The 17346-nt window shown below is 39.3% G+C and overlaps 1 protein-coding gene across 1 annotated transcript in view; it reads left to right on the top strand.

Moving 5' to 3' along the window:
- The window catches only part of LOC137637622 (UDP-N-acetylglucosamine transporter TMEM241-like), a 35395-nt gene extending 19916 nt beyond the window's left edge, over positions 1-15479 (top strand). The window contains exons 3-7 of the mRNA XM_068369774.1: positions 88-300; positions 7589-7753; positions 9902-10029; positions 12210-12354; positions 14312-15479. Of these exons, the coding sequence (XP_068225875.1) occupies positions 88-300; positions 7589-7753; positions 9902-10029; positions 12210-12354; positions 14312-14527 (867 nt within the window). The 3' untranslated portion in view covers positions 14528-15479. The remainder of the gene's footprint in view (positions 1-87; positions 301-7588; positions 7754-9901; positions 10030-12209; positions 12355-14311) is intronic.
- Positions 15480-17346: the final 1867 nt, after the last annotated feature.

Here is a 17346-nt window from a genome sequence, read left to right on the forward strand (position 1 = left end):
TTATTTGTATCTTCAAATGTTTATATGTCGAGGACCTTCTTCCTTGCGACCTTCGATAACTTAACGTACGATTTCTTTCCATTCCAGTACGTCCTATCAGTTCTAAACTTCACGTACCCAACGATCTACCAAGGATGGCAAACGCTAGTGGGTGGGATTCTCCTGCGCGTCCTGCTCTCCAACAAATGCCTCTCCGTATCGGCCACGGATCTTGACAAGCCCGGCTTCATATCTTTGTTGCCGTCGTTTCTCTTTTTCTCCGCCGGAATTGTCGCGAGCTCGAAAGCTCTAGCTAATTTGGTGAGTATTGCGTTGTCTTCGATTCATCTTTAGTTCTCGAGTAATCATGAAAAGTTCCTGGCTTCTAGAAAATGATACATGCATTCATGAAGACTGGAAGGATCCTCCCTTTCTTTTGGGAGTAATCATAAAATGTCAGTATTCCTCACTATATATTAAGGTTTATATAAGGATGTTGGAGTTTTATAGTATGAAGCATTTTTCTTAAATGATAAGCCTATTAGACAATGAGTTTTAACCTTTGAATTAGGCATAGTTTTATAACTATTGTTATGTACTATTAACTGATTTATGATAGTTATATGGTGTTTGAAAAGGTAATGTAGGAGCTTATGCAAGTGAACACACAATGGCCTTTGGGATAACTTTGGTAATAGTAAAAAAATGATCTCACGAGGTTATAAACGTCGTTTTGGACAGTAATATCCAACCAGTACTGTACTGAGAAATATATGAAGCGTAAGGTAATAATTCTCTCATGTCTATGGGTGTAGAAGCCCCTACCAAAATGTATTTAATTTTCGAGCAGTATTAGTTTTTTTTAAATATTAAACTTAGCCGGTGAATATATAAATAGCTGACGTCTCCGACGGCCCGACAGATTCCAAAAAACTCGCGAGCGATCGCCATGAAGGTTGCGGGTGTGACCACCAGCGCCGACTATCGGCCAGATACCGCATATACTTCTCAACCACTCCAGTTCTTCTCTGTCGGTGTCACCGACAACATTGGTTCCGCTCGCTCTAGACCTCAAGTTTTCTACCGAATTGGTGAAGTACTTGGTTTTGGTTTTATTGCTTTCGCCGTGTTGGATTATTCAATACTATCTTCAAAAGAAATGCTTTTGAAAGGAGAGGAAAAGTTTTTGCCCTTGCTTTTTTAATCTCGCTCTGGTTTTTCCATAGAGAAAAGATGGCCGACCCTTCCCCCAGTGTACGGAAGTGTGTTAAAGGCTTTTAGTAATTATTTTATCACTTTATAAATTATTGTTGATATTTATAGATTTATCTCTATATATTTTATATCTCACCCGCCTTTATTAGGTCTCTTCGATTAGCTTTCCATTTATACTAAACATCGAGATAAATTTTATGTTTTTGTTTATATGCGGCCTTTACCTATTCTTTGTAGGCGGTCCTGACTTGGAAAACGAAGTTAAACAACGTTGAGCCCATTCAACTTTTATTTTTGTTTAGATAAAAACAGTTGCTCTGTAAGAGTGATGAGTTGAATATTTTTAGAAAATATTTTAAGAAATTTATTCTTTGAATAGTCTTCGTGCTGTTTTTCAAAGATGAACTAACGTTTGGTTTATTTATGCTACGCAGTTTGCGCTCTATCGTTACGATAGAGAAAGAGAGAATCACGGTTTCACTTTGCAGAAAGAGTAAATCGATTTTGACGTTTTGTTCATTCTTCTTTCAAACTGAAGTTTTTTAGATACTAATTTAAAGGAACATGTTAATTTTCAATTTCTTAGTCCTTTCAGTTTTTTCCTTTAGTCAAATAACCTGTTTATTGACGAAGAGTGAGTGGGCCATTCTCTTGTGAGTGACAAGAGAGAGAGAGAGAGAGAAAGAGAGAACGATCTGATCTTTATTCTCGTCCCAAGTCTCTGTACAAGCAGTTTGGGAGCGAGTAACGTTCTCGATTCAGATTTTTACTCTCGTCCCAAGTCTCTGTACGGGGAGAGAGGATAAAACATTTTAGTTTTTATTCTCATCCCAAGGCACTGTACGGTGAGAGATTGAAAACGTAGTCCATAGTGAACTAGTTTTTAGTCTCATCCCCAGTTACTGATCTTTTTAACTTTATATATTTCCGTTTTATTCGATTTATATGTATATGTTTATTGATTTTTGCATGTGTGTTTCATTTTGTACTAATGTGCTTACATTATACGACTCATTTCGCAATTCTAACCTTTTGATTTAAGGGAGAATTGCGTGCTTCAGGTAGAAATCAGCTTTATTCATGTCTAATGTGAAATTATTAAAAAATGCGATATCAGTGAAGTAAGTGCAAAAAACATGTTCTGTGTTGCGGAGGGTTCGTTTGTTCGTGCTTGTCGCTTGCCTAGTCCGAGACCTCTTTCAGGCTCCCCTGCACCAGGGAGAAGGAATGTCGTAGGACCTAAGGGAGTGAGGAGTGTAAACCAACGAACAGACGTTCCCTCAAAGGTATCAGACGTTGCTCGTCAAGTACGTCCTTGCCATAAGACAGGAGAGACGAAGTTTCTCCTCGTCTTCCGATGATTCGTCTCTTTAAAAGCCTGGGCGTAAGGTTTCGAGACGGTTAAAACGTTTATTAGTTCCTTCAGAACAAGTTCAACGTCCTAGCTGTAGTCATCATAAGAGTCCCGTTCATAGCGATGACGTTCATGTACAGACGTTTCTGCCATAGACTCGACGTGACGTTGAGCGGTAGACACCGTAGACACAACGTGACGTCGAGTGTCAGTCACCGTAGTCACGATATAGCATCGAACATCAGCCACCCCAGTCACAGGTTGATCCGAAGTTAAGTGTTTTGCAAGATATGCTGTTAAAGCTTTCTTCTTTAATAGAAGCTTACGATCCTGTTCCTGTGCGAAAGGATCCTTTGCTTTTTGTACGTCACGGTTCTGGGATACGTGATTCGGGTCTTCAACCTTCTAAACGAGCTTTGTTACGCCACGCTGACGTTATCCCTAGTGACAGCTTTGCTGTTAAACGAGATGCGGAGCATAAATCTCGATGTAACTTTGATCGCTTTGAACGTCAGCCACCGCAGTCACAGCGTGACGTTGAGCTGCAGACACCTCAGTCACGATGTGACGTTGAGCAGTAGACACCGTAGACATGACGTGACGTCGAGGGTCAGTCATCGTAGTCACGATATAGCATCGAACAGCAGTCACTGCTGTTACTACGGGACGTTTGAACGTCAGTTACTTCTGTCACGACGTGTAGTAGAATAACATTCTCTGCAGTCACAACGTGACATCGACCCTCCAACTTTAACTTCTGTTCATATACAAGTTGATGTAGCCTGTCAGGCTTTTCCTTCACGTCATTCTGAATATAAATCTCCTTCTCGCAAGACTTTAGATTTATCAGATGATGTGCCTTCTGAAGAAGTTGATGACCCCCTTTCAACTAATGTACCTTTGGGGAGTCTTTCAGAAGAGGAGTAACCTAGGGTGGTCCAACAATCCCTTGTTTTATAATTATGAATTTCTTTAGTGAAATTTTGTCCTACTCGTTTTGTAACGGCTGCTCCGCCGTCTGAGTTTACTCTTGGCATGACTTTCTTTGACTCCTACATTTACGAAGTCAGTTCTCTCTTGTTCTTCCAAGAGAGCCATGCTCTTACTGGGAGACTGGTTGGAATCCTGGAGAAGTTTAGGAAAGTCTGCTTTTGCTTTTCCTCCTTCTTAATTAGCTTCTCGCTCGGGCGTCTGGTGTGACACAGGAGAAGTTCTCGGCTTGGGAGTACCTGCCTCTGCCCAGGGAGACTTCTTAAGCCTAGTGGACTCTCCTCGTCGTCTAGCCATGAGACGCTCCAAGATTTTATGGTCTGCTTCAGAGCTAGACCATCTCCTGTTAGGAGTTTTTTCGAGCGTTTGAAGTTTTTATTTGTTGGATTGGTCCCTGGGAGCCTTAAGTAAGAAGGTCTCTCCAGCTGTCAATGTATTGCTGTACAATTATGTCATGCATGAACAAGGCTATCAAGGATGGCTCCAATGATCTGGCAGCCATGTTCACTGCAGGAGTACTTAAGATGTAAGTGCGCTCAATGTGTTCATTGTCAAGACAAAGTTCACGATGAAGACTACCAAATCTGTCTTGGCAGCAGTAAGGGAAGGCGACTGGATGGTCTCTCTCGACCTTCAGGATGCATACTTCCACATCCTGATTCATCCAAACTTTCAACAACATCTGAGGTTTGTGGACGGGAAAGTAATGTACCAATTTCGAGCACTGTGCTTCGGCCTCATTCCTGCTCCTCTTGTTTTTACAAGGCCCTTGCAAAATGTAGCAAGCTTTTTACATTTTTTGAGGATTCAGAGCCTCCCTTTATTTTGACGACTGGCTAATCAGGGCGTCGTCATTAAATCGCTGTCTGGAGAGCCTCTAATGGACATTAGACCTAACCAAGGAGCTAGGTCTCATAGTGAACGTAGAGAAGTCGTAACTTACAGTACTCCATCCCAGACTATTCTTTATTTGGGAATGGAGATACAGTGTCTGATTTTTCGGGCCTTTTCGTCTCCCACAAGAATGGAACAAGCTCTGTTAAAAGTCCGTCACTTGCAAGAGAAAAACAGTTGCTCTGTAAGAGTTTGAACGAGCCTCGTGGGAACTCTTTCATCGCTGGAGTAGTTTATCTCTCTGGGGAGACTCAACCTTTGCCCTCTCCAATTTCACCTAAACCATTGGAACAAGGAGAAGGGCTTAGAGAGTATCTCTTTCCCAATCTCCAACTCAGTCTAGACATGTCTGACTTGGTGGGACAGCAACATCAGACTTCGAGAAGGTCTTTCTCTTTCGATCAAGAACCCAAACCATGTGTTGTATTCAGATGCATCGGATTTGGGTTAGGGAGCTCCACTGGACAGTCTGGAATGCTCGGGTCTTTGGTCCACGGATCAGAAGGAACTCCATTTAAGGCAAGTAACATCTCTCTTTTGACGAGATTTGTGCAAGGAGAAATGAATGTCTTGGTGGACTGCCTCAGCAGAAGAGGACAAGTCATCTCCATGGAGTGGACGTTGCACAAGACTGTGTGCGAGAAGCTATGGATGACATGGGGTCAACCCACCATAGATCTTTTTGCGACTTCACTGACAAAGAGGCTCTCGACTTACTGCTTTCCAGTTCCAGATCCAGAGGCAGCCCACATAGACGCTTTCCTGCTGGACTGGTCTCACCTGGACGTTTATGCCTTTCCACCTTTCAAGATCCTAAACAAGGTGCTGCAGAAGTTCACCTCTCACGAAGGGACCAGGTTGACGTTGGTTGCTCCACTCTGGCCCGCGAGAGAGTGGTTCACAAGTCTACCGTTGCGGATGGATCTCTTGCGACAGCCTCACGTAAAGAGATTTCATCAAAGCCTCCTCACGCTTCGTCTAACTGCCTTCAGACTATCGAAAGACTCTCAAGAGCTCGAGGGTTTTCGAAGGAGGCAGATAGAGCGATCGCGAGGGCTAGAAGATCCTCTACCATCAGGATCTATAAGTCGAAATGGGAGGTATTTAGAGACTGGTGCAAGTCCTCCTCTGTTTCCTCTTCCAGTGCCTCTGTAGCGCAGGTTGCGGATTTTCTGCTTTATCTGAGAAACGGTCGCTCCCTCTCTGCATCCACCATTAAAGGCTACAGAAGCATGTTAGCTTCTGTGTTCAGGCATAGGGGTTTGGATCTTTCTAATAACAAAGATCTCCAAGACCTGCTTAAGTCTTTCGAGACTTCCAAGGAGCGTCATATTTCGACTCCTGCTTGGAACTTGGACGTGGTCCTACAGTTCCTTATGTCAGACAGGTTTGAACCATTAAATTCAGCCTCCCTGAAGGATCTTACCCTCAAGACACTTTTTTTTGGTGAGCTTGGCTTCGGCTAAAAGGGTTAGTGAGATACATGCTTTTAGCAAGAACATCGGCTTCTCCACTATTAAAGCAGTATGCGCTCTAAAACTTGGTTTTTTGGCCAAGAATGAACTTCCGTCTCGTCCTTGGCCTAAATCATTTGAAATCCCCAGTCTTTCTGAGATTGTGGGGAATGAAGTTGAAAGAGTGCTGTGCCCCGTTAGAGCTCTTAAATTTTATTTATCCAGAACTAAACCGCTACGAGGTTGTTCAGAGGCTTTATGGTGCTCCGTTAAAAAGCCCTCTTTGCCCATGTCTAAGAATGCGTGGTCTTATTTTATTAGACTTTTGATTCGGGAGGCACACTCTCATTTAAGTGAGAAGGATCGTAATTTACTTAAAGTCAAGGCTCATGAAGTTAGAGCGATAGCAACTTCAGTAGCGTTTAAGCAAAATAGATCCATTATAAGTATTATGGACGCGACCTTTTGAAGAGGCAAGTCGGTATTCGCTTCATATTACTTGAAAGATGTCCAGACTCTTTATGAGGACTGCTACACACTGGGACCATTCTTAACACCGAGTGCAGTAGTGGGTGAAGGCTCTACCACTACATTCCCTTAATCCCAATATCCTTTTAATCTACTCTTGAAATTTTTAATCTTATTTTGGGTTGTACGGGAGACTAAGAAGTCTTTCGCAATCTTTTTGATTTGGCGGGTGGTCAAAATGTTGTTTCTTGAGAGTGCCCAGATTAAGGGTATTGATGAGGTCCTGTTATAGGGGTGTTCGCCCTGGATATAACAGCTCCTGGGAGTCTTTCAGCATCCTGAGAGGATGGCAGGGCTTCGTGAGGAAAGCGGACTAATGAGGCAGAGTAATCATCAGAGTCAGTTTCCTTACCAGGTACCTATACTTAAGTTTGTTTTTATGAAATATTTGTCAAAAACTCTTGAGCATATACGCCTTTATTGTTATTATACTGGTCTCTACCCACCACCATGGGTGTGAATCAGCTATTTATATATTCACCGGCTAAGTTTAATATTTAAAAATTATATTTTCATTATAAAATGAATTTTTGAATATACTTACCCGGTGAATATATAATATTAAAGGCCCTCCCTTCCTCCCCGATAGAGACCCTGCGGACTGAGAAGAACTGGAGTGGTTGAGAAGTATATGCGGTATATGGCCGATAGTCGGCGCTGGTGGGCACACCCGCAACATTCATGGCGATCGCTCACGAGTTTTTTGGAATCTGTCAGGCCGTCGGAGACGTCAGCTATTTATATATTCACCGGGTAAGTATATTCAAAAATTTATTTTATAATGAAAATATCATTATTGAGGATTCACCCTTCCTCCTCTATGGAGCCTTCGAGAGATTCAGATGTACCTCATTAGGGCCGTCTTTTTATTTACTGGACTAACTAGGTCTTCCTTCATACAACTGTAATAGGAGCCGCTAGACAATACATTATATCTTCCAAACTTCAAAGCCTATCTCATATTTCAGTACAGTAATGTTATTGTTGATGTGATGCATTAGTTAAATAGTTGGAGTGTGAGGTATCATAAGTATCAGTTATATATCAATCCAAGGTTCATTTGCCTTCAATCGTCTTACTGTATTTGATGTTACCATTCAGTAATAACAGGTTTCATATACAACTGGTTATTGTTCTTTTCAGAATAAGTATATATATTTTTTATTCATTGCAGAGCGTTCCTGTGTTTTTATGTTTACAAAATACGCTTGGCGCGACCCTCTATCTGATGGAGATCGCGCCCAGTTTCCGAGGCGGTGCCGGTCCTGTGGCGCTTGCGGCCAGCTTAATCACCATAGGTTCGGCAGTGGCGGCCGTGCTGGCGGACATCGACATGACTGTACGTAGAGTTTTTTGTTGAGTTTTCTTAAAGAATTATTTGTTCTATATATTAATCTAAGTGGTGTTACAACTTCCATTAAAGGAAGTGTTAGTTAATAAATTTTAAGATATGATATTCAGTTTGAAAATGTAATAATTGGAGATACGGGTAAATGCAAATACAAACCATTGTCTTTTAATCTTCTTCTTCTTCTTCTTCTTTGTTCGCATCTTTTCCCTCTGTTATGTGGGGTCGATGTTTCTGGCCAGCGTTCTCCATCTACCTCTGTCTCACACTTCAGCACTGGTTAATCCCTTTGATCGAAGGTCATCCTTGATACAGTCCATCCACCTTCGCTTTGGTCTCCCTCTCCTTCTCGTTCCCTGTACCTCCATTTCCGTCACTCTCCTCCCAATATACTGTTCATCTCTTCTCATGACATGACCATACCACCTCGGTCTACTTTCTTGGATCTTATCTAATAGTTCTCTTACTCCTGCCACTAACTCGGTCTGTTATATTATTTCTACCTCGGTCAACGTCGTTAGAAGGAGGATATGTTTTACTCCCTGTTTGTGAACAGCTTCCTGGCCACAATTTTAATTGTAGAATAATGAAACTTGCAGGGATTAACTGTTATGTAAAATGCTGGAAATGATTGAATTTTGGAAGATCAAGGTCATAGGTCAAGCAAAATGTCCAATTCACATAATCAGCCATAAGTTTGAACATCGTTGTCACAGAGATTTCAAACATAGTTCATATTTGAGTGCATGAAAGTCCATGCCAATTAATACATGTTAAGGTCAAAGGTTAATGTTGAGCAAGAGGATGAGAAATAAGCTGCCACGGTGGAGGTCTCCGCTCTACTGAGTGCCCCTCTAGTATTATTTTTTCTTTATCTTAACTGACTGTCTTTGCTTGCTTTGAAAATGGAGACTCCATGAGTGGACGTGCAGGTATGCGCCAGGAAACCTATCCGGAAGTGTACCGGGTTCATGAGCAAGCCTTATTGGATCCTCATTGACTATGTAATTTTGCATTGTGCATGACTTTTTGTAAACCTTCCCTTGTGATGAGCAAGTCATGTCTCCTCTGCTGTTGATAGAGTTTGCAAATAAGAAGAAAAAGACTAAGGGGGCATCTTCGGTTAAAGACCTTGCAATGCCTAAACTGGTGCCGAAGAATTAGTGGTGTGGGGGGACGGAATGTATGCCAACCCATTTTATTATTATTATTACTTGCTAAGCTACAACCCTAGTTGGAAAAGCAAGATGCTATAAGCCCAGGGGCCCCAACAGGGAAAATAGTCCAGTGAGGAAAGGAAATAAGGAAAAATATATTTTTAAGAACAATATCATTTAAATATTTCCTATATAAACTATGAAAACTTTAACAAAACAAAAGGAAGAGAAACAAAATAGAACAGCGTGCCCAAGTGTACCCTCAAGCAAGAGAACTCTAACCCAAGATAGTGGAAGACCATGATACAGAGGCTATGGCACTATCCTCATAATTGAGGATACGTTTGGACAACATATCCTTAAGGATATAGGTTCATCCATGACTGTTTTCCGATCCCATGATACACTCAGACACATTATTCTATCTTATTTCTCTTCCCCTTGTTTACTTGAAATGTTATAGTTTATATAGGAAAGATCTACAGGTATTTTAATGTTACTGTTCTTGAAATATTTTATATTGTTCATTACTTCTTTTGTAGTTTATTTCCCTATTTCCTTTCCTCACTGGGCAATTTATTCCCTGCTTTTCCAGTTAGGGTAGTAACTTAACTAATAATGATAATAATAATAATAATAATAATAATAATAATAATAATAATAATAATAATAATAATGATGATGATGATAATAATGACTTCATCTCTCCCAAGGATACGTCTCCTATTAAAGGTCGATGATTTGTATTTGTGTAGTAATAAATCACAAATTTTAAAAAGAATATGTATTTTTCCTAACTGTAGAAACCGCGGTCCTCCAAGGTACGCTGCTTGCCTGAATGACCCCACAAGTTTAAATATAAGGTTAAAGTGAAATTTTAACTACAATTGCATAGTTAAAAGTAGGTTTTGTTATTTCGTGTAAATTGTGTCGACTTTGGAATATGTTACAAAGTATGTATATAAGTTTTTCCTCGTTTCAGTTCTCCGATTCACCGTATTTCTGGATGTTGGTGTATTTAGCATGCATGGCTGTGCAGACCCTCCACTCCAAAATAGCAGATGCTCGGTACACTGATGTCGATAGATTATACTTCTCGTATGTTTTCAGGTAAGCTAATTCGTTTACGGTATATCAGATTCGTTATTTCTAATTTATAGGTGTGATTATTAGTAGCTGTATAACAAGAGAATAAGTGGTTCATAGTGCACTGTTTGGTTTAAATAACTGATAATAGTAGACGTAATGATTGCAAAGTGTCATTGTTGCAGCGTTGTGTTTAGTAGAATAGATTAGACATATTGAACTGGCCTTCAACCCGCTGAGCTTTTAGGGACTGAGAATAACCTACTTGTAAAACTCCATGGAGAGGTTTATGATCTCTTTTATTGCATCCTTCTTCACCTAAGGGGTTACTGCACTGTAACTGTTCACTGCACTGTAACTGTTCACTGGCCACTTTCCTCTTGGTAAGGATAGAAGAGACTCTTTAGCTATGGTAAGCAGCTCTTCTAGGAAAAGGACACTCCAAAATCAAACCATTGTTCTCTAGTCTTGGGCAGTGTCATAGTCTCTTTACCATGTCTTCCACTGTCTTGGGGTAGAGTTCTCTTGCTTGAGGCACATCATTCTATCTTATTTCTCCTTTTTTTGTTAAAGTTTTTATAGGAGATACTTATTTTAATGTTACCGTTCTCAAAATATTTTATTTTTATTTGTTTCCTTTCCTTACTGGGCTATTTTCCCTGTTGGAGCCCCTGGGCTTATAGCATCCTGCTTTTCCATCTAGGGTTGTAGCTTGGCAAGTAATAATACTAATAATAGAAGGTTCACAATTTCTAGTTCTAACATTGGTGCTTTTGTTGTTTTGTTCACGTAACTCTGATCCAGAACTAGTTTCTTTGATAAAGGAGGGTATACGGTTAGAGGAATTCAGTAACCACCTTTAACCACAGCTAACACCCAGTTTTAACTTTAAAAAGTTCCTGCAAAGATCTAGGAAACTCTTTGCTACTGAACCTCACAACAGAAAAGACAAGGCAATTTAGAACTAATCACTGTACGCTGTCTGCTACTGAACCTCACAACAGAAAAGACAAGGCAATTTAGAACTAATCACTGTACGCTGTCTGCTACTGAACCTCACAACAGAAAAGACAAGGCAATTTAGAACTAATCACTGTACGCTGTCTGCTACTGAACCTCACAACAGAAAAGACAAGGCAATTTAGAACTAATCACTGTACGCTGTCTGCTACTGAACCTCACAACAGAAAAGACAAGGCAATTTAGAACTAATCACTGTACGCTGTCTGCTACTAAACCTCAAAACAGAAAAGACAAGACAATTAGAACTGTTCTGTGTACATGAAATATATGTGATTATGTGGTTAATGGTGTAGGCTGAGGTCTGAATACAAAAGATGTTCCAGATTAGGAAACATCATTAGTATGCTCTGTAAACTAAATGATCACCTGTACTATAGATTAATAGCAAGATCTGGTAGGAAAATCTGTAGTTGAATCCAGATTTAATCCGGTAATTTAATACAATAGGATAAAATGAAAAATTTAAAAACATATTCAGAGGATGTCCGGGTCTGCAAAAGTCTAGAAAGAAAATAGGACAGTTTTGTTTGGAGCTGACGAGGATTTAGATTCGATGTAGCTCCGCTAGTAAGGTTAATAATTATAGTTTATATATGAAATATCTCTTTTGATGTTGTTACTGTTTTTAAAATATTTTATTTTAATTGCTCGTTATTTCTTGTATCGTTTATTTATTTCCTTATTTCCTCTCCTTACTGGGCTATTTTCCCTGTTGGAGCCCCTGGGCTTATAGCATCTTGCTTTTCCAACTAGGGTTGTAGCTTAGCTAGTAAGGATAATAACCCTTTAACCCCCCAGGCTATTTGGAACTTTCTAACCCTTAACCACCAGGGGTTATTTTTTTTCAAGCACATTTTGCAGTATATTTTTTTTTTAAATTGCTCTAACAGCCTTAATTTTTGTCATAGAGAGGTCAGGTTGGTCTCATTCTCTTGGAAAATGCCTGAAGTTTCTCAAAAAATTATCAAAAATATGCAAAAAAAGATGTAAATTGCAGTTTCTTGCAAGGACGTACCGGTACGTCCATGGGGGTAAAGGGATGAGTTTTGTGAAACGTACCAGTAAGTCCTTTGGGGGTAAAAGGGATAATAATACTACAAGGTCTTGCTTATATATCAGATTTTGCTTCTTATCAGACATCCGAACCCCAATAATTCATTGTCATTTCTGTTTCTCTTCAGCGTCGTCGTTCTCGCTCCAGCGTCCCTGTACCTGGAGGAGGCTTTCGAAGTCCTGCGCTTCCCCCACGCCAGCCGCTACGATTTCTACGCCGGCTGCCTCCTGTCGGGAGTGTTGGGGCTGTTCTTAAATCTCTCGCTCATGAAGGTGAGTTTTACACGTAGAAGTTTAAGAAAGGTTTTATTCCAGCTGTGACCAAGTTGTGGAATGCTCTTCCTAATCGGGTAGTTGAATCAGTAGAACTTCAAAAGTTCAAAGTTGCTGCAAATGTTTTTATGTTGAACAGGCTGACATAAGTCTTTTCATAGTTTATATATGACATATTTGTTTTGACGTTGTTACTGTTTTTAGAATGATTTATTGTTAATTTGTTCTCATTATTTATCTATTTCCTTTCTTCACTGGGCTATTTTTCCATATTGGAGCCCTTGGGCTTATAGCATCTTGCTTTTCCAACTAGGGTTGTAGCTTGGCTAGTAGGGTTGTAGCTTGGCTTGTAATAATAATAATAATAATAATAATAATAATAATAATAATAAAAAGACTGAGGTGAATATCGTAAGTTTTAGATTCATCTTTGAAAATATTTTATTATTTTTGTCCTCTCGATAAGAACTCTCAAAGTTAAGAACATTTGTGCGATGAATAGAAAAATAATATAAATGAATTAACTTCTTTTAAAAGTATTGGTTTGGGGTTATGAGTGGAATACTCAAGTTAGTAAGTTTGACTTTGAAAACTTAACAACTTGAGACTCTTAGGACGCATCTCAGTCTTACTAGAAGGACTTACTGTATTGTACGATACTGGATGACAATTTAAGGTTCAGTTTAGAGCCATCCTTATTTCCCCTAGGTTTCATTTATACAGTAGTATCCCTCTTCGCGTCGGTTCGACATACGTGGCGATTAGTCGACAATCTCTCTCTCGCTGCGTGATCCTTTAATGTAGCTAATTACCTCCCAATTCCTGGCAAGGCAAGATCAGGTAACAGAAGATTAGTTTAGGGTATAAAGAAGCATCTATGTAATATTATCTGTCTAATTTTGTGAGGGTGAGAACGGGTGTAAGAAATGAGTTAGCAGCTAGAGTGGATATGAATGTGTTGAGGTGGTTTGGCCATGTTGAGAGAATGGAAAATGGCTGTCTGCTAAAGAAGGTGATGAATGCAAGAGTTGATGGGAGAAGTACAAGAGGAAGGCCAAGGTTTGGGCGGATGGATGGAGTAAAGGAAGCTCTGGGTGATAGGAGGATAGATGTGAGAGAGGCAAGAGAGCGTGCTAGAAATAGGAATGAATGGCGAGCGATTGTGACGCAGTTCCAGTAGGCTCTGCTGCTTCCTCTGGTGCCTTGGAAGACCGCGGAGGCAGCAGCAGTAGGGGATTCAGCGTTATGAAGCTTCATCTGTGGTGGATAATGTGGGAGGGTGGGCTGTGGCACTCCTAGCAGTACTAGCCAAACTCAGTTGAGTCCCTTGTCAGGCTGGGAGGAACGTAGAGAAGAGAGGTCCCCTTTTCTGTTTCATTTGTTTGATGTTGGCTACCCCCCAAAATTGGGGGAAATGCCTTGGTATATGTATGTATGTAATTTTGTGATTTTAAGAATTTTCTTTAATTCTTTTATTTTATGATTTCACACTTGAACCTTATACACACCCAGGTTTTTTTTGCTCTGTGTATGTGTGAATAGACACTTATTTCTTGATTGGCCTTCAACACAAACAGTCGGTGTATTAAGGTGTATTGAAGTTCAAACTTGCAGTGAATGTTTTTATGTTGAACATTCTGACACATCTCTTTTTATAGTTTATATATGAAAGATCTATTTTAGTGTTGTTACTGTTCATAAAACATTTTATTTTAATTGTTCATCCTGTAGTTTATATGTTTCCTTATTTCCTTTCCTCACTGGGCTATTTTCCTCTGTTGGAGCCCTGGGGCTTATAGCATCCTGCTTTTTCAGTTAGGGTTGTAGCTTAGCTAATAATAATAATAATAATAATGATGATGATGATGATAACAATAATAATATGATGTATATATATAATGAGAGAATTTTTCAACGTTTGATATGTTATATTAGAAACCTTTGTAAATCTTTTCAGGTTCGGAGACACAATTATTTTGCAATAGTGGACGCATCCGGGAGACTACTGACTTCGCTTCTCGCCCTGGGTACTTTCCCGGACGTAACGTCAGTCATGGTGAAGATTCTAGTCTGCTTAAATCTTGTTTCCGCCGTGTTTGTCCCTCTGCCTATACCAAAGTCCGTCGAGGAATCCGCAGACGACGTTACCGAATTATTGAAAGAAGGCGTTTAATACCCAGTACGCCATCTGCGGTGTATCACGGTATTGGAAACGTCTGATCGATCAACAAAGTGTTTTCTAATCTTTTGATATATGAAATTATGGTTGCCAATTTATATTTTAGTAATGTTTGAGTGAGTCGTATACAGAGTTGGCTTTCGTTGACCTTTTTTTTTAGCGGCCCGCGCCGTTGCCTTTACGTTGTCGATTCTCTTTCTCCCTGCCGATCACCGTTTAGGTACCGGGGCCATAGTGTACGTAGCGGTAGGGATCGATATACCGTAGAGTCAGAACCTAAATTTATAGAGCTATTCATTCATGCAATAGTACATAGTATTATGACCTCTTCCAAAAATATATTACAGTGTATAGTGTAATAGTATAAGTAGATGTACCATACCTGGAATCACTTATATCCGTGAGTTGTGGAAGTTAAGAAGGATTTGAGGATCTACTGTACGTACTTCTCGATGCGTGCCGTCTGTAGCGTTCGGGAAAAGACTAGTGGTTTGCCCTAAGGTTTGCCTCTTGCGCTTTCGTTTTCTCAGACTGGGTTAAGGAGCGGAGCGGAACGGAGTATTCTAGTGTGAAGAGAATTAGTCAAGTTAGTATTATTGTGTAGAATATGCTGTTGAGATATTTTAGTTTTAAGAATATTTTTATATTTATGAATGCCAGATATATGTTGGTTCAGCTTTAGTTTTGAATGTTACCCAAACTGTACGCCATCCTTCATTTCATCCGTACGTAATCCTTTGCCCGTTTAAGCTTTAAGTCTTCCCCATAAAAAGTATGAACGTATTTACGTACAGTAGCGTACAATTTGATTAAGGATTGTTCGTAAAGCGGTAGTTTTCGTATTTGTAGGATTGTCTCGGGCGATATGAGGGAGAGTCTCAAGAAGTAAAAAGTACGTTATGTATACCTACGAATATGTACGTATTTACGTACAGTAACGGAAAGCTTGATTGTTTGGGAGACGTGGATTAAGGATTGTTCATAAAGCAGTAGTTTTCGTATTTGTAAGATTGTCTCGGGCGATATGAGGGAGAGTCTTAAGAAGTCATTCTTAGTATACCTGTATTCAGGAATATAATTCTGCTCTGAAGCTATCAGAATACCTCATACCTTTCCTTTAGAACATTTTTATAAGCCCTCGGTAGAAAAACATTCTATGTAACACGTACAGTATTGCATTAAAACCTGATGTAGTTTTTCCCGAGCTTATACTTTACAATTAAGGTTAATAGTCCGACCTCCTTTTGTAAAGTACTTTTCCAAATACAGTACTGTACCTCGTATCTTTCATTGTACGCTCTGACCTGTACAATATCATTTACAGAACAGTGTTCGTTAGGAAAACCTACCCTAGGTGATTAGCGTGTTTCATTTTTCAATAATTCATTAATAAGTTGAAAGGAATTAGGATAATGGAGGATAAAGAAATCTAGTAAAGAAAGTTAAGGTGAAAAGTTTTTGATTAGATATATATACCAGGAGGAGGAGAATGATTCAATCGGTATTTCTGTCTCTTAAAACCATATCGTGTTGAAAAAATAATCTATTCAGAGTAAGAGAAATGCTAGTGAAATGATATCCGTGGGTTAATTAGAATAGATTTTTTACTTGCTAAAATTAAGTTTGTTTATCTGAACGGGAAAAATGAAATCTACTTTTTACGTAAAAAGGACGAAAAGATAATTGAAGTTAATTGGCTTCGGTATCTTTTAATTGTATCTTCTTCATGTAATTTGTGCCAATAGATTTATACAGTATTACCCATAATAGTAAGTTACTGGTATAAAAATCTTCTATTTTCATTCCTTACAGTTTCACACATTTTCTTCGAACTGTAAATTTTTCAAGAATTCCTTCAAATTAATCTGAATTTCGTTTGTCATACTGTACATTGCTGGGTATCCTTTGCGTATCGAATTGTCCTTGCATCCCGGGATTTGATTAATTGATTTTGAGTTATCTGGCGTCGAGGGTCATCGATGGCGTTTGCTTCACGTGAAGGACATTAGAAACAGTTGGATAAAAGATTTCATCCTCCCATTCGTTTAAAAGTGATTAAAAGAATACAAGTTCTTTTAGTTTCAGGAATACTTTAAGGACAGTTGTGAACCACACTAGAGATATTGACATCTATAATGTTGAGATGTAATAGTGAAGAGAATGAGTAGAGTAATTTTTGCAAATTTATAGAAGGTCTCTCCAACTTACAACCGTTCGACTTGCAAACATTTGTAGATATAAACATAAATCTACCTGAACAACTTGCAAACATTTGGAGATATAACCATAAATCCACCTGAAAATTACAAAGATAAGATAAAGAAATTCTTTAATAAAACAATGTTATACTTATCCTACCCCTTAGTGGACTAGACTGGGAAAGGTCTGTTTGGGGTGCAGATAACTTCGGATAGTCGTTTCCGGGTTGGAACTCTGCGATACCTGACGGTAATTCTCTTGTAATATCAATCGCAGAAGTATTATACTGTAGAAGTTGCCAGAGGGAACTTCCATCAGGACATGGCTCGAGCCCAAATATAGATTTTTCCCTCGTCAAAATCCCTTTGATACGGAAAGTAAACAAACATTTTTAATAACCTGATATCTATTTTATATGAAACCCAACTATTTGTTGACTTTCATAGCTTGAAATCATAGACATTGGACCTTCAAACGGCTTCTTTGAACCAATCAAGAACCTTCTGTATTGCCAATGTGGGTTTCAGTATTCATGTAAATTTTTTAGAAAATGGTGGCATTGTCCCATGATGTAAAAGTAACATTAGGGTTTGTATTAATTTGTAACGATAAGC

Source organism: Palaemon carinicauda, unplaced genomic scaffold, assembly GCF_036898095.1.
Source record: "Palaemon carinicauda isolate YSFRI2023 unplaced genomic scaffold, ASM3689809v2 scaffold89, whole genome shotgun sequence".
NCBI lineage: Eukaryota > Metazoa > Arthropoda > Malacostraca > Decapoda > Palaemonidae > Palaemon > Palaemon carinicauda.